This window comes from Penicillium soppii, assembly GCF_028829465.1.
Source record: "Penicillium soppii strain IBT 18220 chromosome Unknown utg000003l, whole genome shotgun sequence".
NCBI lineage: Eukaryota > Fungi > Ascomycota > Eurotiomycetes > Eurotiales > Aspergillaceae > Penicillium > Penicillium soppii.
In genome coordinates, this window is record NW_026643233.1 from 2,380,294 (window position 1) to 2,404,356 (window position 24,063).

At 49.0% G+C, this 24,063-nt stretch overlaps 9 protein-coding genes across 9 annotated transcripts; 3 read left to right on the forward strand and 6 right to left on the reverse strand.

Annotated features, from left to right (window-relative positions):
* Positions 1 to 105: 105 nt before the first annotated feature.
* Positions 106 to 532, forward strand: N7529_003014 (uncharacterized protein; the record flags this gene model as incomplete). Its single annotated transcript, XM_057238541.1, has 2 exons — positions 106 to 480; positions 503 to 532. 2 exons carry the CDS (start codon positions 106 to 108, stop codon positions 530 to 532), a joined length of 405 nt encoding a protein of 134 aa, XP_057101152.1.
* Positions 533 to 1,496: 964 nt separating this feature from the next.
* Positions 1,497 to 3,682, forward strand: rscE (uncharacterized protein; the record flags this gene model as incomplete). Its single annotated transcript, XM_057238542.1, has 3 exons — positions 1,497 to 1,587; positions 1,660 to 2,240; positions 2,297 to 3,682. The coding sequence occupies 3 exons, from the start codon at positions 1,497 to 1,499 to the stop codon at positions 3,680 to 3,682; spliced, it is 2,058 nt and encodes a 685-aa protein (XP_057101153.1).
* Positions 3,683 to 4,154: 472 nt separating this feature from the next.
* Positions 4,155 to 5,870, reverse strand: N7529_003016 (uncharacterized protein; the record flags this gene model as incomplete). The annotated part of the gene is made up of 1 exon (XM_057238543.1): positions 4,155 to 5,870. The coding sequence occupies one exon, from the start codon at positions 5,868 to 5,870 to the stop codon at positions 4,155 to 4,157; it is 1,716 nt and encodes a 571-aa protein (XP_057101154.1).
* A 218-nt stretch (positions 5,871 to 6,088) lies between these two features.
* Positions 6,089 to 8,076, forward strand: N7529_003017 (DEAD/DEAH box helicase; the record flags this gene model as incomplete). Its single annotated transcript, XM_057238544.1, has 2 exons — positions 6,089 to 6,319; positions 6,373 to 8,076. The coding sequence occupies 2 exons, from the start codon at positions 6,089 to 6,091 to the stop codon at positions 8,074 to 8,076; spliced, it is 1,935 nt and encodes a 644-aa protein (XP_057101155.1).
* Positions 8,077 to 8,391: 315 nt separating this feature from the next.
* On the reverse strand, positions 8,392 to 9,267 carry N7529_003018 (class I SAM-dependent methyltransferase; the record flags this gene model as incomplete). The annotated part of the gene is made up of 3 exons (XM_057238545.1): positions 8,392 to 8,857; positions 8,919 to 9,074; positions 9,134 to 9,267. 3 exons carry the CDS (start codon positions 9,265 to 9,267, stop codon positions 8,392 to 8,394), a joined length of 756 nt encoding a protein of 251 aa, XP_057101156.1.
* A 210-nt stretch (positions 9,268 to 9,477) lies between these two features.
* Positions 9,478 to 9,830, reverse strand: N7529_003019 (uncharacterized protein; the record flags this gene model as incomplete). The annotated part of the gene is made up of 2 exons (XM_057238546.1): positions 9,478 to 9,624; positions 9,681 to 9,830. The coding sequence occupies 2 exons, from the start codon at positions 9,828 to 9,830 to the stop codon at positions 9,478 to 9,480; spliced, it is 297 nt and encodes a 98-aa protein (XP_057101157.1).
* Positions 9,831 to 11,339: 1,509 nt separating this feature from the next.
* Positions 11,340 to 11,990, reverse strand: N7529_003020 (F-box protein; the record flags this gene model as incomplete). Its single annotated transcript, XM_057238547.1, has 1 exon — positions 11,340 to 11,990. One exon carries the CDS (start codon positions 11,988 to 11,990, stop codon positions 11,340 to 11,342), a length of 651 nt encoding a protein of 216 aa, XP_057101158.1.
* Positions 11,991 to 12,691: 701 nt separating this feature from the next.
* Positions 12,692 to 15,951, reverse strand: N7529_003021 (putative translation elongation factor eEF-3; the record flags this gene model as incomplete). The annotated part of the gene is made up of 2 exons (XM_057238548.1): positions 12,692 to 12,774; positions 12,834 to 15,951. The coding sequence occupies 2 exons, from the start codon at positions 15,949 to 15,951 to the stop codon at positions 12,692 to 12,694; spliced, it is 3,201 nt and encodes a 1,066-aa protein (XP_057101159.1).
* A 3,259-nt stretch (positions 15,952 to 19,210) lies between these two features.
* On the reverse strand, positions 19,211 to 22,688 carry N7529_003022 (GPI inositol-deacylase; the record flags this gene model as incomplete). The annotated part of the gene is made up of 3 exons (XM_057238549.1): positions 19,211 to 19,439; positions 19,495 to 22,085; positions 22,143 to 22,688. The coding sequence occupies 3 exons, from the start codon at positions 22,686 to 22,688 to the stop codon at positions 19,211 to 19,213; spliced, it is 3,366 nt and encodes a 1,121-aa protein (XP_057101160.1).
* Between the last annotated feature and the right edge of the window lie 1,375 nt (positions 22,689 to 24,063).

Below are 24,063 nucleotides of genomic sequence, written 5' to 3' on the forward strand. Positions count from 1 at the left end.
CGGCTTCAGCAACATCCGAAATATAAGTGATCTTTGAACTAACCTCTATCTGACACACAGCAAGAACAAGAATAAAGCAGAGACGAAGCCGACAAGAACACAGATATGCCGAAAAGAATTCGCTCCGATAAAGACCCAGCGTTGCCGCCATCACCTCCAAAGCGACGTGCTATTTCTCATACTAAGAACACATCAGAAAACATAGAATATGTTCTCAGAAACACAACCCAAAGCATACCAAATTCTCTCGGGGCTAAGAATGTCTCTGGGTGCTCTATCGAGTTTTTAGATATCGGACCCTACGATGTCTTCATGGACGGTGAGGACCCCGTGCGAACTAACCATGCCGTCCTTCGACTCACTTTCCAACATGAAAAAAGACACGCTACTCCACATGCCCCTGCGAAGACGAAGGGGCTTATTCTAGACCTTACGCCCAACGGTAAACAGGCAGATCTCACAGCAGAAGGCGAGCTAATGGTTATTACTTTTACATATACAGGCCCACACAAGAAAGCACTCGGGGCTTTGAAATTATCTGTAAATCGCGGTAAGAAGGTCAGGGATTTTCTACGGGTTATTCGAAAATTTGACATGATTCCTTGTGGATTCAGCTATTCATATACGAATATACTAGAATGTCTTACTGGCTGCAAAGACTTTGTGTGAGTTACTCCGTTTTCGATGATAAAACTGATGGTCATATGCTAATTTACTACTTATAGGTCCCAGCTAGTTTACCACCTGGGCAAAGCTAGAGTGATCAAGCTCCCAGCTGATGCTAAAAAGCTGCTTTATAGTAAGTTCAATATAAGATATTGCCTCGGGGGAAAAGAGATGTATAACCCTGTGAAATATGCTGCGTTCAATAAACGGTATTTGCATGTGGCCATTGATGGAATCGATTATTCGGGAGATCGTGAGACTTTGAGCCAAGAGCCAGGTGAAAACAGTGTTTCAGGGACAAAAACATGTAGACTTTAATATCAGTATTCCATGATACGCACTGTCAAAGTAGTCGTCGATACCAATGGGTGACTATTCTGACTCGACTCGGATAGGTTCATAGCTATAATTGAGTACATTACGTAATGTAATGCTTTTTTTGATAATCAGAGTAGAGCATACGGAAGGGCTGAGTTGCCCTTGGATTATAGGCTTCTATTTAATGATTCTTGTATAGAACAACTAGCTACATATGTATGTAGTTAGTAAGTAGAAGAACGCGCTAATGACTAAAGCGGCTAGTGGCAATTCAGTTCTTGGCGCTCGCCCGTGAGTTTTGCGTGTCGCGACCAACCTCCCCCAAGTACCCCCTCAGCAACCCGTCCAATAATCACTTTCGGCCTCCGTTTCCATCTCACCTGGTCGTAAGCTACACAATTAATAGCTATCGGCTGCTTGAACTTGCAACAATATTGCGCTTTGCGAGGATTGGAAGACGGGCAAGGAGTTGACTTTCTACCGCGACAGCTGCTTGCTTTCTTTGACCGATCATGGATGAGACTCATATGAACCAAGCTGGCGTTCCTGAGAATGCACAGTCGTCCAGTGGTTTTGATGGAGCAGGACCCCGTGACGGTTCAGGTATGCCTATATCTTGAAACCTTCAAGTTGTATCGAATGCCAAGTTGCACCGAATGCTAATTCCATGGACAGAGGCGCAATCGCGCCAGATTTCACCTCTGAAGAAATCGGAAGCCACCGCTGGGTCCGACGACCCGCTCGATGCCCCCGCCTCACCTAAATCACAGAACGGTGACAATGAACCAGAAGACGAGGAAATGGGCGGCACCGAGATTGATGCTAAGCGCGACACCGAGGGCTTGGAGGATGCTGTGGGCGAGTCGCACCAACCCGGAGAGGGTGCTGATGGACTTGATGATGCCGTAGGAGAAGACCAACCCGCGCCAACCAAGTCTTCCCTTGAAGCCGCTGCGCGCGAACAACTCGTCACCCAAACACACGCTATTATCCTCCCCAGCTATGCGACATGGTTCGACATGAACACCATCAATCAAATTGAGAAGAAGGCTCTCGCTGAGTTCTTCAATGGTCGCAACCGTAGCAAGACGCCTGCTACCTACAAAGATTACCGAGACTTCATGATCAACACTTATCGATTGAACCCCATTGAGTACTTGACCGTCACTGCTTGCCGTCGCAACCTTGCGGGTGATGTGTGCGCAATCATGCGTGTTCACTCATTCCTAGAGCAGTGGGGCCTGATCAATTACCAGGTGAGTAGCTTTGTTTCTTTTGCCCACCTGAACACACTAACCAAAAAATTTTGCAGGTTGACCCTCAAACGCGGCCCTCCAATATTGGTCCTCCATTCACCGGTCACTTCCGCGTCATCGCCGATACTCCACGCGGATTACAGCCATTCCAGCCAGGCCCGAACCACAGTGTCACATCAGGCAAGGCTCTTCCAGCCACTCAACGTGCGGCATCCTCCACCCCTGCGTCCAAAGACGATTTGAATCTTGAACTCCGTCGCACAATCTACGATGAAAGAGGCAAGGAAATCACCCCAGCCGATGATAAGGAAAAGCACACAAACGGCGACTCAGCAAATGGCTTGGACCTTGCCCAAGAATCCAAGAAGAAGGCACACTGCTTTTCTTGCGGCATTGATTGCACCAAACTCCGATTCCACTATGCCAATTCGGCTCCGACGTCAGCCCAAGCCAACACACCAGACACCAAATATGATTTGTGTCCTAACTGCTTCCTCCAAGGAAGAATGCCCTCAAGCCACAGCGCTTCAGACTTCGTTAAGCTCGAGGACAAGAGCCACTCTCATGTTCCTGACAAAGATGCTCCGTGGTCCGACTCGGAAACAATCCTGTTGCTAGAGGGTCTGGAGAACTTCGATGATAACTGGGAACAAATTGCGAACCACGTCGGCACACGATCCCGAGAAGAGTGCGTGATGAAGTTCCTGCAGCTGGAGATTGAGGATAAGTATATTGAAGACATCCCTGAGCTACGCTCTGGCGGTGGACGTGACCCTATCAGTCAATCCGAAAACCCCGTTTTATCTGTGGTAGCGTTCTTGGCCCAGATGGCAGAACCCTCAGTGGCCGCTGCCGCGGCGGGACGGTCTGTCGAGGAAATCCGCAAGGAGCTCCGTAGCCAGTTGGAGAAGGGAGGCGCCAAAGGCAAAGACGCAGTCAAGACCGAGGATTCCATGGACGTGGACTCTGTGCGCGAGGCCGAGAACCAAGCTGCCGAGAAGCCCAAGGAGTCTCTCGGCACCATCGCTTTGGCTGCCTCTGCTGCCCGTGCTGGCGCGCTTGCTTCCCACGAAGAGCGTGAAATGACCCGCCTGGTGTCCGCTGCGGTCAACGTCACCTTGCAGAAATTCGAAGTCAAGCTGCAGCAGTTCAACGAGATGGAAGAGATCATCGAGGCTGAACGCCGGGAGCTCGAGCAGGCGCGCCAGCAGCTATTCCTGGACCGTATGACCTTCAAGAAGCGTGTCAAGGAAGCCCAGGATGCTCTCCAAAGCGTCAGCCTTCAGGGCTCCAATGAGCACACAAACCAGATGCTGGCCGATGCCGCCACCACGGGCATTGGTAACCACTACAGCTTCCAGCCCGTTGGCGGTGATATCCGGGCGGGCACCCAGCCTCTGAGCGCCCAGAGCGGCGCCGACTACAAGACTCTTGACCTGTAGCTTTCTTCCACTTCATGTACGATATCCCCCCCTGGATCTTCGAAGAAAGGGAGCCAAGGGAGCTGCTTTTAGTCTCGCTGAGTTATGATATTCTGAAGTTTCTGGCCAGGAAAAGGCGCACTTTTTGTTTTTCTGTTATTCGCTGGAGTTCTTTCTGTTAATCCACCCTCTTTCCAGAAAGCGGATTGTGCTTAGGGGGTGAAACTAGGGGTTGGGACTTTCTCATTTTCATCAATGTGTTTATTTCTAATCATACGTCCTTGATGTGATTCTTCTTATATTACTTTATCGTAGAGCGTATATTCGTACTCAAATCCGTTCGAGCTGTGGTTATGGACATGGTTTTAATTTCCTTAACTTGGTTCCTTGTTCGCTGAGTTTGTGTTGCTGGTCATCACCACAACCATCAAGACCAAAGAATCTGATTTTATTCAGATGATTTCAACGACAGCAAGCCGTTGGAAAGCTTGATTCATTCACTTGATTCGTATTTGGGTCGTTTGTGAGGAGGTATTTCGATTTCCTCCTTCAAATCGGCGAAATCGTATCGATATTGCTCCCATTCGCTACGATAGAGAATCTGATCACGCCAGTCAAAGGGCCTTTCTCTGAGCGCGCGCTTTCGTTGTCGGCCGGGCCTTGGTTGTCGGTTGGGCTTACGCTCGACTTCTTCTTCTTCCTTCATGGTTTTGTCGGGGTTCATTGGCCCAGATTGATCCATGAGCCGCAGGAACATCGCCTCTTCGCGACGGCCAGTGGCTTCATCTGCGGCATTTGCGTCCATTTCTTCCGGGTCAAGGTCAAGGTCATGTTCCAACTCGTCGGAGGATGCCATTGGAGATGAAAGTTCGGACGATCCGCGAGAAGATGAAGAATCAGCAGTAATGTCTTCTGGCTCACTTTCTGTCGCTTGTTCAACATCCTCATCGTTTGAGTCGTCGTTTTCACTACCATCCATTTCTTCATCTTCTTCCTGCGCATTTACATCACCAGCAATGGCTGCACCCTTGCAGTACCTCTTCCATCCGGGTTTGTGCATGAGTTCCTCAGCTTCATCATAGGTGAATTGCCTAGGCACCCAGCCTTTGCGATGATGGATGTCCGCTATGACCAATTGGTTCCGGCGAGCTGTATCCACGAAACTGGGCCGGCGATGTTTCATGTTGAGTATTTCGATGGCAGCCCTCACGTCCGACATGCGAATGTGATTTTTTCTGTCGTGACCCTTGCGAGTTGCGCCGCGCAGTCTTGTCATTGCAAAAAAGATAGATGACTGGATCAGGCGCCGCGTGACGCTGATAGCAAGAGAGTAGAAGTCCACAACACTATCCGCAGTCATGGAAGGTGTCTGATTTTGGGCCGTGATGTTTTGTTTTGAGTTGGCGATGTTCTTCCAATGGTCCTCTGATTTTGTACCACCAAAGTTCATAAAGAGCCCTTGAGATAGTCGTATCCAATCAGGGATATAGAACATAGTAGCTGCAAGGTGGAGGTCACCACGGACTTTGCCGTCATGCTTGCCGTCAACCACGTTCATCAAATCTATCGCAGCGGCACTATCTACGTTCCAACGGTCTCCATGTTCCATTTTCCCAAAATGCGCTTGGGCAAGAGACTCCTTTAATACCAAAACATCTGCATAGTCGTCGAGCAGTGTACAGCATTGCTGGCTGATCTCTGTGGCTGCCGGGATATCACCAAGCAAAGGCATGCACCCGAGTCTCGGATCGAAGCGATGCCGGGCCTTTAGAGCTTGGTGTAGACTTTTGAGATATTCCAAAACCTCAAGCTCGGACTTGGTACCGACTGCAGCTGCAATCTCTTTGATGTTGTCCCTGCCTTTGCGATCCAGCGCATTGAAAAACAATTCCTTCTCGGTGGAAGTCCAAATCACCGAACCAAACTGGGTGACTTCAAATATCTCCTGTCCGCGCTTTGACGAGGCGTAATCGATCTCGCGTTGGGATTCCGCAAGAAGGTGGTTGTAGGTTCGTAGAAATGTGAGCGACCCAGGCATCCGCGGCTTGCGCAGCATAAGCGCATCGCCAAGTTGGCGTTCGACCAAAAGGTTCTTTTCATTGTGTTGCCGTGAAGATGTATCTTTGTTGGGTTCTGGACTCGCAGAGCGTGTGGACGGCGAGGATGGAGAGTACTCCTGGTCGGACTCATGCCCGGCAGTGTCGCTCATGGTTCGAGCTGGCAGATTCGCAGCGCATGCGGACCGATCTGTAGCAAAACATCACAGCTTTCCCCTTTTTCGGTGTCCGGGTCATTCAAGAGCCGTAGGATTTGAACGTAAAAAGTTGAGCTGCAGAGATCCACTATCGAGCTGCGTGTTATCGATAAGAATGTTTGCACTGTTTTGCATTTGCTTCACTCGCCGGGGAAAGTCATCTCATTTCCTGCATGGAGTTTCTACGCTGTGCTTCGCGATTGAGGCTCCCAAGGAGATACTTGGCGAGGAATCTGTTGCCAAATCCTTTGCGCTATGCGCGTTTCAATTCTACGGGGGCACCAACCACCCCAGGTATCGTGCTCCGCGACTACCAAGAGGAGAGTATTCAATCCGTTTTGAGATACTTGGGCGAAGGCCACCGGCGCTTGGGGATCTCTCTTGCCACAGGAGCTGGAAAAACAGTAGGGCAAATGATTTTTTTCTTCTTTCCCAGAGCATGTTGCTGATTTTCCAGGTCATTTTCACACAACTTATCAGCCGAATTCCTCCTCACGATGCGAACGCTACTAAAACAATGATTATCGTTCATCGACGAGAACTTGTTGAACAAGCCGCAAAGCACTGCCGTCTCGCATACCCAGATAAAGTCGTTGAAATCGAAATGGGAACAAATGTTGCGACTGGGGCAGGGGACATTATCATTGCGTCTGTTCAGACATTATCGCGAGGGCGCATTCACAAGTTCGATCCAAGTGCATTCAAACTTGTCCTGGTAGATGAGGCACACCATATTGTTGCCCGATCATATCGCGAAGTTTTGGGTCATTTTGGATTGAACGAACCATCCGCGAGTGGCCCAGTTTTGGTCGGCGTTTCGGCCACTTTTTCACGATTCGATGGACTTAAATTGGGCGCTGCCATTGACCACATTGTATACCATAAAGACTATGTGGATATGATTGGCGAGAATTGGCTAGCAAATGCGGTCTTTACAACCGTCAAGTCCGGTGCCAATTTGTCCAAGGTTAAGAAGGATAGTTTTGGGGATTTTGCCCTAGGGTCACTTTCAGAGGCAGTCAACACCGCAAGCACCAACAACATCACTGTTCGGGCATGGATGGCAAGCGCCGAAGATCGCAAATCTACGCTGGTCTTCTGTGTCGATATCGAGCACGCGCGACAACTTACCGCTGCCTTTCGCGATCACGGTGTAGACGCCAGGTATATCACCGCCAGTACCTCGAAGAGCCTCCGCGCAGAAGAACTCCGAGCCTTTAGGAATCAGGAATTTCCAGTATTGCTGAACTGCGGTCTGTTCACCGAAGGCACAGACATCCCAAACATCGACTGTGTGCTTCTGGCTCGACCTACCAGGTCTCGGAATCTGCTCATTCAAATGATCGGGCGTGGTCTTCGACTATTTCCTGGAAAGAAGGACTGCCACATAATTGACATGGTTGCGTCCCTGGCAACCGGTGTCTTGTCAACTCCAACATTGTTTGGCTTGGATCCCCATGAAGTTTTGGACAACGCCAGCCTGGAAGAAATCAAAGAGAACCAAGGAAAAGCAGCTAGCCAACCAGAATCAAGCCCCGAGGTCTCCGAGCCCTACGATGGCTCGGACAATGATCTGAAACTCCAATTCACCACATATGACAGTGTTTACGATCTCCTAGGAGACATGCAGTCCGAGAGACATATCCGGTCATTCAGCCCGCACAACTGGGTGCGGGTTGGCGATGACAGGTATATGCTCACTGACGTCTCGGGTTGGATTACCATAGAAAAGGAAGCCGAGATCTTCACGGCACACCATGTCATGAGGTTTAAGAGCCCGACAACAGAAGCACTGCAATTCACACGCCCACGGAAGATTGCCACTGGCTCGGACTTGGAAACTATCGTACGGGCAGCGGATACCTATGCCAGTAACAAATTTGATGAACACTATATCGCATCTTGGAAACCATGGAGACGGGCTCCAGCCACGCCTGGACAAATCAAAATGCTGAACGGAGCTCGCATCCGAGAAGGCAAGGTTAAGCCGGAGGATCTGACCCGCGGCCAGGCGGCGGATATGATCACGAAGCTGAAACATGGAGGCAAGAAGCGTTTTAAGGATATTGAGGTTCAAAAGCGGAAGAAGCAGCGACAAATGAGTGACATGGATCAGCTGCAAAGCAGAGGGAATGTTAAAGTCGGACCAGTTGAGGCTTAATAGTATATAGAAGCATGATGACTTCCAAGTGCTTTTTTGGAACATGTGCCTAAATACGCTGGGCTGAGACACACTTCAATAATAAAAAACCACAGCAATGATGAGTTAAATTGATAAAATTTGTTACTAAAACCCTAAGAACATGGTCGAATGGAACCCTCACTAGAAATTATAACCCAACTTCCCACAAAGCAAGCAATCAATGATTGCTAGTTACCTGTTCATAGGCTTTCTTCCGTATACAACAACCCTGCTGAAGGTCAGTGATCCACTCCAATAATCCCAACCACAAGCCACAAAGGCACTAAACCAGACTCACTCTTTGACATAAGCATGTAAATACTTATCCCTGAGCTGCTTCTTTACCATGGCCTGGAAAATACGTGCCGGCTCAGCGCCCCAACCAAGAACTTGAGTACAAAGCCTCAGTCCATAAGACTCGACGGCTTGTTGAACCATGACAGCCTGGTATTTCCCAACTTCCTTGAGATAAGGATCCCGCGGCCAAGGTGAGTACGGTAGAAGGTAAGTAAACTGCTGTACGTCCTCGAAACCAGCATCGATCATCCACTCTTTGAGCTTATAGTAAATGTTAAGTTCTCGGCCCATTGCCCGCCCGGCAGTGTCGAGGGCTTGCAAATACTGAATGAGAGGCGAGTCCATTTTCAGCGTGCCATCGTCACTCCAGGCCCAGACGGCACTTTCTTGAATCTCGAAGTAGCCGCCTGGTTTCAGGTGCTCGAAGATTCGGCGGAAAATCTGTGACCAGTCTGCTACGCATCTGGGAGAGGATGAGATCAGTGTGCTTGAGAAGATTGAATGAATGACAGAAAGCGGCTTACCCAGCAAGCAAGCGTGCGTGCACAAAGTCGAAGCTATTTGGCTCGTAGAGCCATTCTTTTTCGAAGTCTTCGACGATGAATTCCACGTTCGGCGCTACCCAGTTCGGTTGGATGGCGCTGATATCATTGCCGATTACGTGTGCTCCTGGGAATTTCCTGTGGTTGGCGTTAATGCGGTGGGATTCAAAAGGAACTGAACTGGTCGTGGTTCATACTCGGCAATATCAAGAGCCCAGATACCTGTGCCGGTTCCGAGGTCTAGGATCTTTTGTGGGTTGGTGACTGGTGCTTTATGGAGCTCTCCCTTTAACAGCATGAGCCATCTTGAGTAACTGAAGGTTAGAATCATGTTATCAACTAAGAGATGCAAGTTTGGCTGACATATGATGCGTCTGTTGAAAACGTCAGTAATTTCTAAAGGCAATATATGGTGATTAATATTATACCAAGTCCATTCGATCTTGTTCCTCTTCATCATTTGGCATCCTGTTCAAATCAGCGATCTATTGCTGTCACACAAAACAGTAGAAGCGATACATATAATGACCCTTATAATGAGTTAACAAACTATCATTCTGAGGAAGACCACAAAACATACAGTCCGGCTACTGTGATACCGCCGACCATTTTCATATTCGTATTCAAGCACGCTCGACGAAAGAGAGGTCATATCCGATCCGTCACTCCCAAACTCACTACTTTCATCCTGTTCACAGAGTGAGCACATGGAACTCGGAAAGTCCGGCGTTCGGCCGCACATACGCTAAAATCATCTGCGACAATAGGGCCAGTGGTGTTAATTGGGGAACTTGTTTGATCGTTATGTGGAACTTGAGCTTCAGGACTGTCAGGAACTTCTTGCGGAACAACCTCTGGCTCTGCTGGAGGTATCGTTGAACTCATAATGGGCATGTAGAGGGAAGGGTTGAACGTCCGCTCTGCGGTGGCGAAAACCTGGGTTTTAATTATGCCAGTTGTCCCTCTCCCTTACTCTGTACTTCGCACCAGGCGCACCCCAGATCCAGATGTGATAGGTCTTCTCTCAGTTTCAATATTTCTTTGTTAGAAGTTCCCGATTAGGGCTTTTTTCCTGTCGGTGAGGTTGCAGGATGCCAAATTTCAATTTTTTTCGGATGGAAGCAACCTCCGTAGATGATGTACAGCGGGATTGCACCACGTATTCTATAAATATTTTGAAATAGACACATTGATAGTCTCTGAATAATTTATTTTGCTCAATTGTGTAGTGAGTCTAATTTTGCTCCTCGGGAAAGCTCAGTAAAAGCATTTGGATGTTAAACCGCAAAGTGCATGCTTGGGAACTAAAATAGTAAATTGAACGATAGTTCCAACAGCTTGGCAGCCAGTGGCAACGAGGATAGGGATCTGTGCAGAAATGAAAACAAGTCAGCATTACAGGGCCGAGACAGAAGCGAATATGTACTCCGTACAGTAGTTACTTGATGTTGTGCACTCCGTAGTATCTGCCAAATCCGAAAAATCCAACCCCACCACGTTGGTTCAGTATCCCGCATATTGTGGGGAGACCCGTTAACCAGCAGAATCCTTTAGATCATGAAATACTAGGCTGGCACGTATGTCTCTCAACAAGAACAAGTCTCTTTCACACTAAACAGAGAGAATCCTTCGGGACGAAAGCGCTGTCGAGTTTCCACATTGTGGACTTTTGCAAAACATGGCGTAAGCAGGGGGTACCCTAGCCCCGTCTTTGAAGCCATACATGTTATACAACACTGCAAACCAGTTCACAAACACACATTGTACAGCAAATTGCATAAAAGGATGGAACCTGAAATTCAGATGCAGAAATTTGAAACAATTTAAAACGCACTGGTCGACAACTCATTGGAATAGCCAGCGCGAGCAGCGAGGTGGGGAGGATTTGACCCACGACAGAGCAGGGACTGCATTGATATGCAGTCAGCCGCTAGACTCTCAAAGATGTCTCAGTTCATCTGACTAAAGAAATCAGGCTTTGACCAAGAAAGCACTGCATTCTATGTCTTGTGGATTTGAACTTGAAACCAGGAAACACGGAAATTTCGCCCTTGTAAAATGTAGTCAAAGATAGCGAATGTGATCATTCTCTTCTTCGAAAGTAGCCTCCTGTCTGAGCAGACACAGGTAGCTCGAGTGGCCGGTTTTTACCTTCGCCCCTCGATCTCCATAGGAGCTGTGCCTGTTCACACCACTGAAAATGGTCCAAAAAGCCGTCTTGTGCGTACACTTTATCTCGAGCCTCAAACTCCCATTCCGTGCCCCTAGTGCCAATAATATCTTTTTCGATAGCAAGCTGGCATCCGGCGCACGAGATTCCGCGTTCAACTCTGCCAGTTTGTTTGTCGTAATAAGGAAGTGCACATGACCCCATAAAGTTGAATTTTTGATTTCTGTCAAAGCTCACTGGTTGAGCTTGCGCAAGTGCATGCGGTTGCTGTCTGCAAGCCAAAGTAGCCTGGTGAAGAGAATCAGTTGGCCGGATTCGGCTTTCTTCATTCTAAATTGCTTTTTGACTGAAGCGAGAGTCCGCATTTGGGTTTCCGGAGACTCGACCAGGCATTTAATACAGCATCGCTTCCAAGTTAGGAGAAATATAAATCCACCGAATTCGCCGCAGAAAGTGCAGGCCTTGATACATAATGCGTTGTGAAAGTTGAGTAGAGAAATGTCGAGAGCAAGTCGTGTTCGTAATAAGGCGCAAAAAAGGTTCTGTCCATGCGAGGCTACCCTCTGATACTGGTTAAGAGAGTCTACCATCTCTCTTGATCTGAGACTTGTTTGTCGAAATTTGAACAGAGAATGCATATCCAGACGGTACAAGGTGTCAAACAAGAGCTCGGGGGGTAGCCGGTCGAGGGAGCCGAGTCCAGCTTTCAAATTCCGCTGGAAGGGTGTTGCGATTGACGAACGAATATCGACATGTTCACTAGGTGAGTACCAGATCACGGAGAGACAGTAGTCTCTGCGGTGGTAGGAGGTGGTTCGAACAATGGCGTCGGCTTGTTCTTCGTCGAATCGGTATTCGGTGGCAGAGCAATGTCCATACGGCATTAGGATATCCATTCTCGAAGTTTGATGGTACGCCTTAGTGAAAGGGGTAGGCCTCGGCAGGAACTGTTAGGCTCCAGTGTCCCCCTAAACACTCGGCAGATGTGTCGTATTAAATGACGCGATATATAACGACGAATTTGGATCACAGACCTAGAAACCATTGCACGGGATTTCAATCTGCTGGCATCGAGAAGGAAGTCAGTCCGAAATTGGTACGGATAGTGGGAAGCCTTTAATGCCTCGGGATTTAAGAACCTTTGTCCACTTCTAACCAGAAGCATCAGCGTTCTGGGCGATATCGACAAGATGAAGTCAGGTAAAGATTGGAGAGTTGCAAAGTGAACTTCGACTTCTCATTGTTAACCGAATCTAGACCCGGTATGTGGCGAATGGTGAACACAGGCGAGCTTCAAAATAGTCAGTTGAGGGAAGGCAATGCACTCAGATTTGCGTTTCCCCAATTGTTGTCGCACGCTTGGCCATGAGTCACCTGACCAGTAGAAAACGTCGTTGATAGTTTGACGGGACTGTGACAGTATGGATGGTGTCAAGACTGCGATCTTAATATATTGTTTACAAGTCTACAAGTAGAGGAAAGCAGTAACGAATGTTTGAACATTGAAATGTATTTTGTCCTAGCAAAGCGTATGAAATTCATCAACCGATCATGATATGCATCAATTAACACAAAGAGCGACACTCTAAATGTCCTCATCAGAGAAGACCTCCTCACCACGCTTGCGGCGGGCAGCACGGTCCTTCTTCTTCTTGCGGAGCTCGGAACCTGAAAGATGACAGTTAGCAAAAGTCTTCGAAGTAAAGATGAAAGACAGTATGACTTACCAGTGAGCTTGACCTTCTTCTCAGTAACAATCTTGTTACCCATAGCATCGAACTTATCCTCATCGTCATCGTTCTTGGCATCAAGACGAGGACCAGAGCCCTGACCTTGAACCCAGTTGTGACCGGAAGGAGTCATCATACCGTCGTTGACGGCCCAGACTTCCTCAGTAAGGTGCTCAGTGAACTCGCGAGAGTGAGTAATGATAACAACACCACCCTCGAAGGACTTGATGGCCTTGGAGAGGGCACCGAGAGAGTCACGGTCGAGGTAGTTAGTGGGCTCGTCGAGGACGATCAAGTGAGGACGCTGCCATGAGCAAGCGGCGAGAACGACCTTGACACGCTGACCACCGGAGAGACCAACCATGCGAGAGTGAGAAACCAGCTCGGCATCGAGACCGAAGTTGGCGCAGTGCTGCTCGATCTCCTTGCGAACAAGGGGACGGAACTGACCGGAGGCGAGAGCCTCCTTCTGATCAACCTCAGCGACCTGCTTGGGGTGGGAGACAATGATCTCGGAACGGGGCAACCAGGTGTTGTCAGCGGACATGAGGGGAGTCCACTTCTCGGACTTCATGCCGATGTTGTCACCCAGAGACCAAGAGATCTCGTACTCGTAGGTGTTCTTGAACTTGCGGCGAGAGTGAATGCCGATGACACGACGGAAGGTGCCCTCAACCTGGTAGATCTTGTCCATAGCCTTCTCATCCTCCTCGGTGACGATCTTGTTGGCACGGTCCATAGTCTCACGGTCCTCACCGGTCTGGAAACGCCACTGGATGTACTCGGAGGGAGTAAGGTCGAGGTGGTGATCGATGTGAGCGAAAGCGTGCTGCTTAATGTAGGCAATACGGATGTTCTCGTGCTGGTAAACCTCACCAGATGTGGGGATGAGTTCACCAGTCAGGACGTTGACAAGAGTAGACTTTCCGGCACCGTTGGCACCAATGACAGCGATACGGGAGCCGAGGGAGACCTGGAAGGTAATTCCGTGAATCTGGGGCTTGGCGGTACCGGGGTACTGGAAGCTCATGTTGGAGACACGGCAAATGGCCTTGGACTTGGTCTTGACACCCTCAAGGAAACCGGGCTCGGGGAACTTGAACTCCATCTCGGAGGCACCGAGCTCGTAGTAGGACTTGGCGGAGGGGACCTGCTTGACGAACTCGCTCAGGGTACCGCGGTAACGGCGGAGCTTGAAGCGCTCGTAGTGGACAACGTGCTGGATGACGTTGTCAAGGAACTTGGAGTCGTGGGAGACCATGATGGAGGTGCAAGGAGAGGTCTTGAGGTAGTTCTCGAGCCAAGCGACGTTCTTGACGTCCAAGTGGTTGGTAGGCTCGTCAAGCAGCAGAATATCGGGCTGCTCGAAGACGGCACGGCACAGAGCAAGCTTCATCTTCCAACCACCAGACAGGGCGGAAATGAGACCTTGCACTTGCTGCTCGGAGAAACCGAACTCTTCGTACAGACGCTTCTCGACATCGGCCTGTTCAGCGGTAATTCCGACCTCAGCCAACTTCTTCATGGTCCAGGAAATAGTGGTCAACTCAGTATCGGCGGAGTCGAGATCGTGCTCGACGTAGACGGTCTTGACCTCATCCTTCTTGGGGAAACCCTCGAGCTGCTCGTTGTTGATAGCGCGCATGAGGGTGGTCTTACCGGAACCGTTGGGACCGAGGAGACCGTAACGCTGGCCACGCTTGAGGCGCAGGTGAGTCTGGTTCAGCAGAATCTTGGCACCGTAGGCCAGGGAGAAGGTGCAGTTGCACAGATCTTCACCCTCCTCCTCATCAGAGGCGACGGCATCAGCAGCAGCGGCATCGGGGCAGGCCTTCTTGCGGAGGGTCTCAGCGATAGACTTGGCATCTTCCTCACCAACAATGGCGGTGATGAAGGGCAGGGTGTTGGTGGTCCAGATGACGTGGTCGTTCTCCTTCTCGTCAACGAGCTGACCACAGATGGCAGCAACGTAGTTGATGAGCTCCTCGGAGGCAGGGATGACATCCTTGTGCTTGGTGGCAGTGAGGATCTCCTTGAGGATCTCAGCGACAGTGGAGATGTCACCGGCGCGGGAGACCTCGGGGATCTTACCGTCGACGACGTGACCGACACGGCTCAGGGTGTCAAGAGCCTGCTTGGTCTTCTCACGAGCCTCGGGGTCGGCAAGGGTCTCGTAGTTCTTGTTCAAACCCGGCAACATCTTGGGCAAGAAAGGAGCGACAAGCTGGGGGTCCTCCACCAGCTTACACATGTTGTCGACAATGACAGCGGTCTTACGCTTGATAGCGGTCTCACGCTCGACGAGACCACGGTCCAGCAGGGGAACCATGATAGCGAGGGTAGGGCCAGTAACATCAGTAACGAAAGTGGTGGCACCGAGCAAGTGAACGGTCTCGGGGACGTTCTGGGGCTTGGCGATACACTTGATGAGTTCGGGAATGAAACGCTCGATATCCTTGTTGACAATCAGACCGCAAACCTTCTCCATAGTGGCGTAGGCAGCCTTCTTGATCTCGGACTTGGTATCCCACATGGCCTCGGAGATGACGGGCAGGAGAGTGGGGACCTGGTAACCGAGCTGCATCTTGGCAGACTCAACGAGCTGGTCAATGCAGTCGAGAGCACACTTCTTCTCAGTCCACTTCTGGGCGTTGGCGAGGGAGTTGAGGATAGGGGTGATGATAGCCTTGACGGCGTTACCGCTGACGGCCTTGACAATGGCGAGGGCAGTGCTGTTGGCGGCGTCCTTGACAGCAGGGACCTTGTCACCGACGGCGGCAAGGACGGGGCCGAGGAGAGAAACAAGGTGGGGCTCAACACCGGCGGCAATTGTGGGGTGGAGAGCGATAGAGCGGATACCCTCACAGGCACGCTCACGGACGAGGGGCTCCTTCTTGTTGGCGAGCTGCTTCTTGAAGAGCTCAGCAGCCTTCAGGGGGAGAGTCTGCTCGGGGATGGGACCGCTGAAAAGGTGGGCAATGTTGCCAGCGGCGGCGTTGGCCTCATCGGCGGAGGCAGCCAGGGTGAGGCTCTTCATGAGTCCCTCAAGGACAGTGACCGACTCAGCGGCCTCCTTGCCAATGGCGGCAGGAGATTCGACGTTGGCAGCAGGCATTTTTGAAGAAATTTTGGCGGTTCGAAAAACGAAAGGGTATTAGAGGCAAGGAAGAAAGAAGTCTTCCTTTTTTTTTTCTATGAGGGGTATCGAGAAATTCTTTTTGCTGAGCAGGGGGCCCAGTTGCGTATTCGCAAGCGCTCAAATGTGAGAGCGAAGGTTTTCTATTCTGTCTAAACAGAAAAGAAAATAAAACAATAAAGAAAGAAGAGGCCGACCCTCGAAAAAAAAATATGCAGGAGTGGAGGAGGGGAGGAGGATAGAAGGGGGGTGAAGATATTTATCGTGTGGCTCTGCGGCAAACCCTACGAAAAAAAAAAAAATGGCAATTCAGAATTTTTTTTTTCAATCGGCCATTGTCCCGCACTAGTGCCGAGTTAGGATTAGTATGTATTTGTCCTTTTTCTGATTGGCTCATCTACTGCTTTCGTCCAAATCTATCTCTTTTGATTGGTTTAAATCCGTTGCCTGGCGGACTTAGGCTTAGTTCCTTGAAATTTTTAATATGAATTGAAATTTTTATTCATTGATACTTGTATTCCTTGAGATACCTACAATATGTAATTATTGAGGATACAGTAAATTTAAAATAAAATATTGTAGCATAGAAAAAGATAATTTGTTTCAATACTAACTTCAGTGTATTTGATATTCTCCTATAACAGGAATGTCTCAATCATCATGTGCTGTACATTGTATTTAAAATTAAGTATCGTGGGGGCTCAGATATATAGACCCGAAGATAACTGATAGTACTACCATCCATAGATATTACTATTGTCATCCACTACATGTACATATGTGCATATGTACATTACTCTTAAATGATGTTTGCCACTCCTGGTCGGGTGGCGCAGCCGTTACTTTCCTCAAATGCCTTATTTTTAGAGTTGGGTTTGTGATTATTTCGATTCTCCGTATCGTCCCGTACCAGGGCTCAAAACTTATCATGCCGGCGGCCGTTTGAGACTAGTTCAGGTGTACATATGTACATTACACGTACGTCAGAGCTGAACATCACCCATATGATCTCAGCCAGAGTTCAGTCAAAATGACTACCTATGTGCCCAGTAAGCTTACGGCGTTTAGTGAAACTGAAAGCACTCTTTAATAATGCCCTAAATGTTGTACAAAGTACAATGCAGATTAATGCGTAATTCGTTTCACCGCTTGATTTATCTTATCGCTTATCGCGCACATGTGTTATACAAAAAGCCTCACTGGAGCGACTTCAAGATCTATGTACCACTCTGTGATTACATGGAAATTCTAATGCTATTTTACTACTAATTCCACCTAGAAGCTGAATATTTACCTTATATGTATCCAGTTGACTGCCTAAGTGATCTTTTTGAAAGTTGATATCGCCCTTATCCCCCAGCCAAAAGTGGCAAAAACATAAAAAAGTCCTAAAAACAAAAAAACCACCTACGTATACATGTACGCTTGTTCTCATTAAATCGAAATTAGTCCAATGTCAAAGGACCGAGTCTTGCCTCGGTTTCGGAACTCTATCGTCCTTGCTTCACTTTCCATGGATAACTTGAAATTCTTTGTCCACTTATAGATCGGGACTTATAGTTCCGACTAACTATATGTGATTCGTTCTCCTTTTCCTGGAACCCGAAACTAAAATTCTTCATTCGATTTTTCTTGCGTGGCGTTAGTCCGCCACTTGACTACTCCCGTTCTATATGTAAGATTTATACACCTAAATAACCAACGGCCATGGTATCTATCACACCTCGGTCCAAAGTAATAGATCGATAGTAGTAAGGGTCATATTATCACGTGTAAGATATTGTATCATCTTACGATATAACATATCGTTTCTGACTCTGGACTCCGTATTCATTCTAAAACCTTTATTCTTATAGTGGATCCATACCATCTGACGTGCCCCAGTTGTTTATTTAATGGGGCATGGGGCGAATCTTCTTCTTCTAGCCGCTCCTTGTTAGAACAGCGCGTAGGTCTACGGAGTAGGTTAGCATGATATGCATCTCTTCCGGACAGACGGGTATCCACCCCTATTGAGTCAAATCCGGGGAAGATGCCGTGTAAGGAGGCACCAGTCACTATACCTATACGGTCTTTGTACGGAGTACTCCGTACTACTCCTGAGGTCCGTACTGTAACAAGATCTGACCCTTTCATCCTTTTCAGAATGTAATACCGTTTCTTTCTCTTTGACCTGGCCCCTTTTTTTGCCCAACTTTGTTTACCCAAGCCCCCTTTCCTGGGCGTCGCGCTTAGGCCCTTGTTGGATACAGCGTACATATTCCCCTGTGTAGTCTCAGGGGGCAGATCTGAGCTGACGGGCCTATCATCTTGAAGAAACAGGGGAAATAAAGGGGTAGGATGTGGCGGCCTATCAGAACGTCGGTTTCGTGTAGAGAGTGTTTGAGGCTGGATTGGAGAATGTTCATTGTGTACATACTGCCCACTGAGTAGGCGATAGTATAGAATCAAGCAAGGGAAAATAACAGCATTGGTGGATAGATCACTAGGTATTTTACTTGATGTCTGATCTGTCGCACGAAAGAGTCCTGGTGGCCTCGTGCACTATCTGAATTGATAGGTCTGGCTGAAGCCAGACCCTTGATTTAAGATGACTGAACATTATGCTACGCAAACTAAGGTCAAACTTTTGCATCGCGGGTAAAGGCATAGAGTAAGGTAATTAGTATGTGGGTGCACAGCTTTATAAACCAAACAAAAACACAAAACTGCCGACAAGTCCGTGAACCAACGCGCAGATCTATGTCCAGACCACACTCGAAACAATAGAACAGAACACAAGGAATATACTCAAGAGGAATATACAAGAATTCAACGCGACCAGGCAGATATAAATCGGGGTCGGAATGGTCGTGTAGCCTCGCACGACTCCACATCGATAACTTCTGCTGGGCAGTGCGACAAGCAGTGTAATACAGAGAGGGTGTTGGCCGTGAATTAGAGAGAGGGCGATGATGGGAGAGAGAGAGGGCGGGACAAGGAAGGGGGATAAAAATAATCAGCAGAGAAAAAGAATGCCAGGACCAGGATCAGATTCGGTTTAGGATTGGGGACCAAGGCAGGAACAAATGGGTCATGACCCTCCACATCTATATCATATAACTAACAAGAAAGAAACGATGGGATAAAGATCCCGATGTCTGTACAAAAGGGAAACGCTTGAAACTCCAGACCCATATGCGCGGCGCAACTCCGTAGCAAAAGAACGAAACAAATAAACAGTAGAACAGAAAATTACTCATGGCTCCTTCTTAACGTGACTATTCCCCGATTCGGAGGGGAGCTCGTCGCCGTCGATGATGCGCCAGAGACGGCGGGGCGAAAAGTTGTTGCCGAAGAGGTAGATACCGACAAACCAGGCCGCGAGGAGATTGGCAAGGTGGTGAAGGAGATACGCGTATGAGACGCCGTAGATCGCGGAGTAGATGGCGATGGCGAAGAAGATCATGGAGGTAATGTATCTGAACCTGTTGGGGTGTTAGATTGATAACAAGGGAGCCCGATGATATCTTATTTGCATACCTGGTTGTGATGCGTGGAATCATAGCGCCACTTGTCATGGTTTCGACGAGTATGAGGAAGGGCATAATGGATAATACGTTATGGTGGGATGAGAACGGCATGAACCAATGCACAACGAGGTTGTGGGCCCAGACCAGGAGGACAAGCACATTGATGGGCAGAATCCACAGCATCAGAATCAAGATGGAGTGTGCGTAGTTGTCGAAATTCAGATGCGAAGTGGATCTTGTTTCCTTGGCATGCCATTGTGCCCGCACGCATGTGGCCAGCTGCACAATGCAGGCAACCATGTAGGCGAACTGGTATGGAATGACGGTGGACACAAGGATCAAAAGAATTGCAGTGTGAATGATGCGTCGTCGAGGCGTTGGGGTGCTGAAGATCGGGAGATTTCCCCGATCCTCTCGTCGAATGTAGCCCGACTTGCTGTGCGAAGCTCCGTATACCCAGGAGAAGATGTTCACGAGGGCAAGGGCGAGGTAGTTGACAAGCACACAGACGCCTACACTAATGAGACCAAACACCGGGACGAGGAACCAGAAGAATGCATCTTGAGACCCAAGTAACAGATCGTTCTTGGTGAAATCAATTGGAGTCTCGGTCGAGTTCGTTCGCCAATGAAGGGTTTCATCGGTTTGAGGCAAGGCCTTGGAAGTAGCCAAGGAGGAGGCCAGTAGCGACATGGCTACCAGCAGAAGAGGGAAGGAGGATCGCAGTGCACGGTCAAGACCATCGGTGAAGGGAATGAAGTAACCAGACTCGTCGTAAACCTGGAACTGTTTACGGAGAACCAGAGCAACCACAAGCAACGGGAACGCCGCAAAGATGGTCCGGTACCGCATTACTAGCTCGCCAAGACTGCTGGTGAGATCAACTTGAAGCGAGATATCAACTGTCGAGCCGGAGCTTGGATCCGTCCACAGCTGGAAGGAAACACCCCCGAGAGCAGCCTGCTCGCTGATCGCTGGTGGCATGAAGGGAGCCATACCGTGCAGGTTGACGTTTACCTCATTGACATTGACGAAGAACTTTGACTCATGAGGATCAGAGACGGACTGTCGGAGCAATGGAGCAAACAGCTCCTGCTTTTGGGAATTCCGCGTGATCTTCAGACGGTAGTCTAGCAAACTTGAGTGCAAAGCCGGAATCTTCACCTCAGTCAGCATCGGCCGATTCGCGGGGAGCCGCATCTTCAGACCAGCACTCAACAAACCGCCCAATCCCACCTTAGCCCGAATCAGGGCATCCGAGCTGTCCGAGAACTCGGCGACAAGGAATCCTGAGGTCGGGACATTGGCTTTGTCCACGACAGCCACGAATTGATGTTCTGCAAGGCCCTCTAAGTCATACTGGAGGTATGAGAATGGCGCAGTACGATCATAGGCATATTGCGACGAGCGGGTGGAGGCAGGCAAATGAATGCTGTCTTCAGCCGCGCTCTTGCAGGCCAAACGGGTCGAGCCCACGGTGCCACCGGAGAAATCCAAATTCAAGGGGAAATTGGTTGAGCGACCATTGGATAGCGGGAAAACGCTACAGAACAAAACTTCGATGTTGCCATTCTTGTCCAACGATTGGTCCGTGAGCAAGGTGAACTTTTTGCCGGAAACACCTTGGGGAGGAATCGGCAAGAGACGCACATCTGGACCGTGTTGATGGCCCAGCTCACGCAGGACCAGTCGCTGGCCTTGAGCAAGGATGGTGTTTGCATTATCCTCCAGAGTCAAAAGCGTGTTCGCTTCCTTTTGAGGTAAGGTCCGCTCAGCTACAGATTCTAGACCGGTCAGGTACCGCCGCTTCAGTACACGCATCCGCTCTGCCCGCGGTTTTGTCTGAGTAGGGCGTCGTGCATCGACGATCTCGAACAAAGATTTGATGATTGCCTTGCGGAATTGGTCGCACCAAGTGATCGACAAGTGGTCCATGCCAATCCAGACGTCTGGAATAGAAGAGGTGAAAACAGTGAATCCGTGCGTCTCGGGTACAAGAGAGGAAATACTGGCATAGTCGGAAGGAACCACAGTGTCCCGAGCACCACCGGCGATGGAGATAAGAGTGACATGCCACAGCGGGTTATTGTTAGCCCAAGTCTGTGCATATGCGTCGCGCCAATAATCATTGATCTGCTTGTAGGTATGGACGATATCGGAGTCGAAAGAGACCGGCGGCTTCGCGTGGGGTGCAGACATTGTGATAATCGTGTTGACCGAATTAGCCTGGTAGTTGGCCATGGTCAAAGAAGTTCGGGCCACAATCCCACCCATAGAGTGTCCGATGAGAATAACAGCACTGGGATCTGGTAACCCGGGGTCTCGGCGTGTCCGTCGGGGGTCATGGTAAAGTGATAGAATGTATGAGATCGCTTCGTTCACGTATTCCGCCTGATCCAGCAGAGTCTGTCCATGGAACGCCGCCATATCTTCGTTGAAGTCGACCATAAAGAAATCCAAGCTTCTTGTTCCAGCCGCATGTCGGCTTTCGTCGTGTCGAACCACGTCGTAGTAATGTCGCGAGGCCTCGGCGGCCAGGGACCGGACTTGTCGGTAGCTGCCAGCGTTTCCGGGTAGAAATAGAACAGGTACACCATTTAACTAATCATGGGAGTCAGCAAAGAGGAAGCGTATCCACCAAATCCGGGGTCTTCATACCCCGATGTTATCCTGAGTGTAGGGATCCACGCCTTCCTCCCGGTACAAGAAGAGATTGTATTTGCTTGCGAATCGGGTGTGTTCGGTATCGAATTCCAACATGCGAATGAAGGTCGGGCTCATCATTGGAACACCGCATCCATCTCCACCAATCTGCCGACCGGTGAACGATTGAACGATGGAGATCAAGAACGCGACGGCAATGCATGTCGTGAACGCAGTCAAGATGGAACAGGACCAAGGACTGCGCAGACGGGATTGGCGCGCTCGTCGACCTTCAGGGGAGGGAACCTCCATGGGGAGCCGAGGGGAGCCCAATGGCATGGCTTTGGTATCGTTGGAAGGTTGGGAGGACGGGGTGCGCCACATGCTCGAGTTTCGGGAGCGCGGCGTCGCGCTGCCGTCGCGGCGGAGGTCAAAGCTGGTGCCGCGCTGTGCTATTTGCGATCGCGAATTTTCGTCGATGGCATTCGGGCCATGGTCGTCTGTTCGGGAGACCGAGGAATCTTCGTCCTCGACAGGGGATCCCGACGAGCGTCTGTGCATTGGAGAAGGCGGAGCCGGGACTTCATCCAGCACACGAGACCGACGTTCTTGGCGCAGGGGGTTAAACCTCGCAAGAGAACCCTTAACGAGTAAGGAACGAGGGGAGAAAGGGAAGGGGTGAGAATGCGGAAGATCAGGAATGGAAGAGAGTTGGGGAGGTTTGGGGGGATTTGGCGCTTGGCGGAGAAAATACGTCCCTGAGTCCCTTGTCCCTAGGTCCCTGGGGCAGTTCCTGATTTTGATTTTTTTGTGGGTACAGGTATAATTGTTAAGATGAATTAATTCTGATCTTAAATCGATAATTTCCTTACAGGATTGTCTATGGTTTTCGTTTCGAGATCAAAGACTATCCGCCTTTTTTTTCTTGCTACTGTTCTTTTGGACGCAATTGGCATTGCAGGCTTGGCAATGAAACTTACTGCACTAGGTAAGATCTATGACTTCCAAGGTTAGTACAATCATTTACCTACTACATAGTTAAATTTAGGCAGAATTTTAGATAGAACAAGCTTTTTTTACCGATAAACATCTGAAATATCACAGGTAAATACATACATATAAAATAGTAAAAGTAGTCAAATCTTGTCTCGGAACGCAACAGGCAGCCGTGTATCCCAACTTGAGGTTCCTGCAGGACGCGTATGTCGTAAAGCTACTCCGTAGTGTGAAGTGCTTATTGATGGCTTGGCTTCGCTATATTTAGGATTCACCAGTATTGTATACAATATATAGTATACTTCAGTGCATACAATATTATATTCTTGACATGCAGCGTACATTTGACCTACAGCGTATATTTGACCCTTTAATCACTTCAATATCAGGAGAAATGGCGTGACTAGACCCTGGATCCTCGGGGCTGTGCTGATACCAACTTGACCCACTATATTCCCCAGAGCTACAAAGTATGAGTCCTCTTCTATACAAGTAAATCAAAGCATGTAATAACATGGACATACTATAAGGTATATTAAAAGCCAGGTTGTTTACGTACCTATGTAGTATGTAGTATCTAATTAAAAGCTGCAAAAGTGCGGGGTTTACCACAGGATATAAAACACAACTTCACCCTGTGTGACTACTTTCTCTTCACATCACTCCTTGATGCTACAAACTACACCTACCCTTAATCCCTATACAGCATCTATATAACAGGTGGGTTATAACTTACCCAGGTACCATCTCTACAAATAACATGATGATATTCTTCAACCCAAAGACAGACTCGTGAAGTCTGGATGAAATCAATTAAGCAGACTCTGACCCTTCTTGACAACATACCCAGACGCATATCAACTCTATTGAATGGCATTCGCTGACCTCCGCCTGATTACCCATAGGACCCTACTATAGAAGATAAACTTAAACGTGTTTA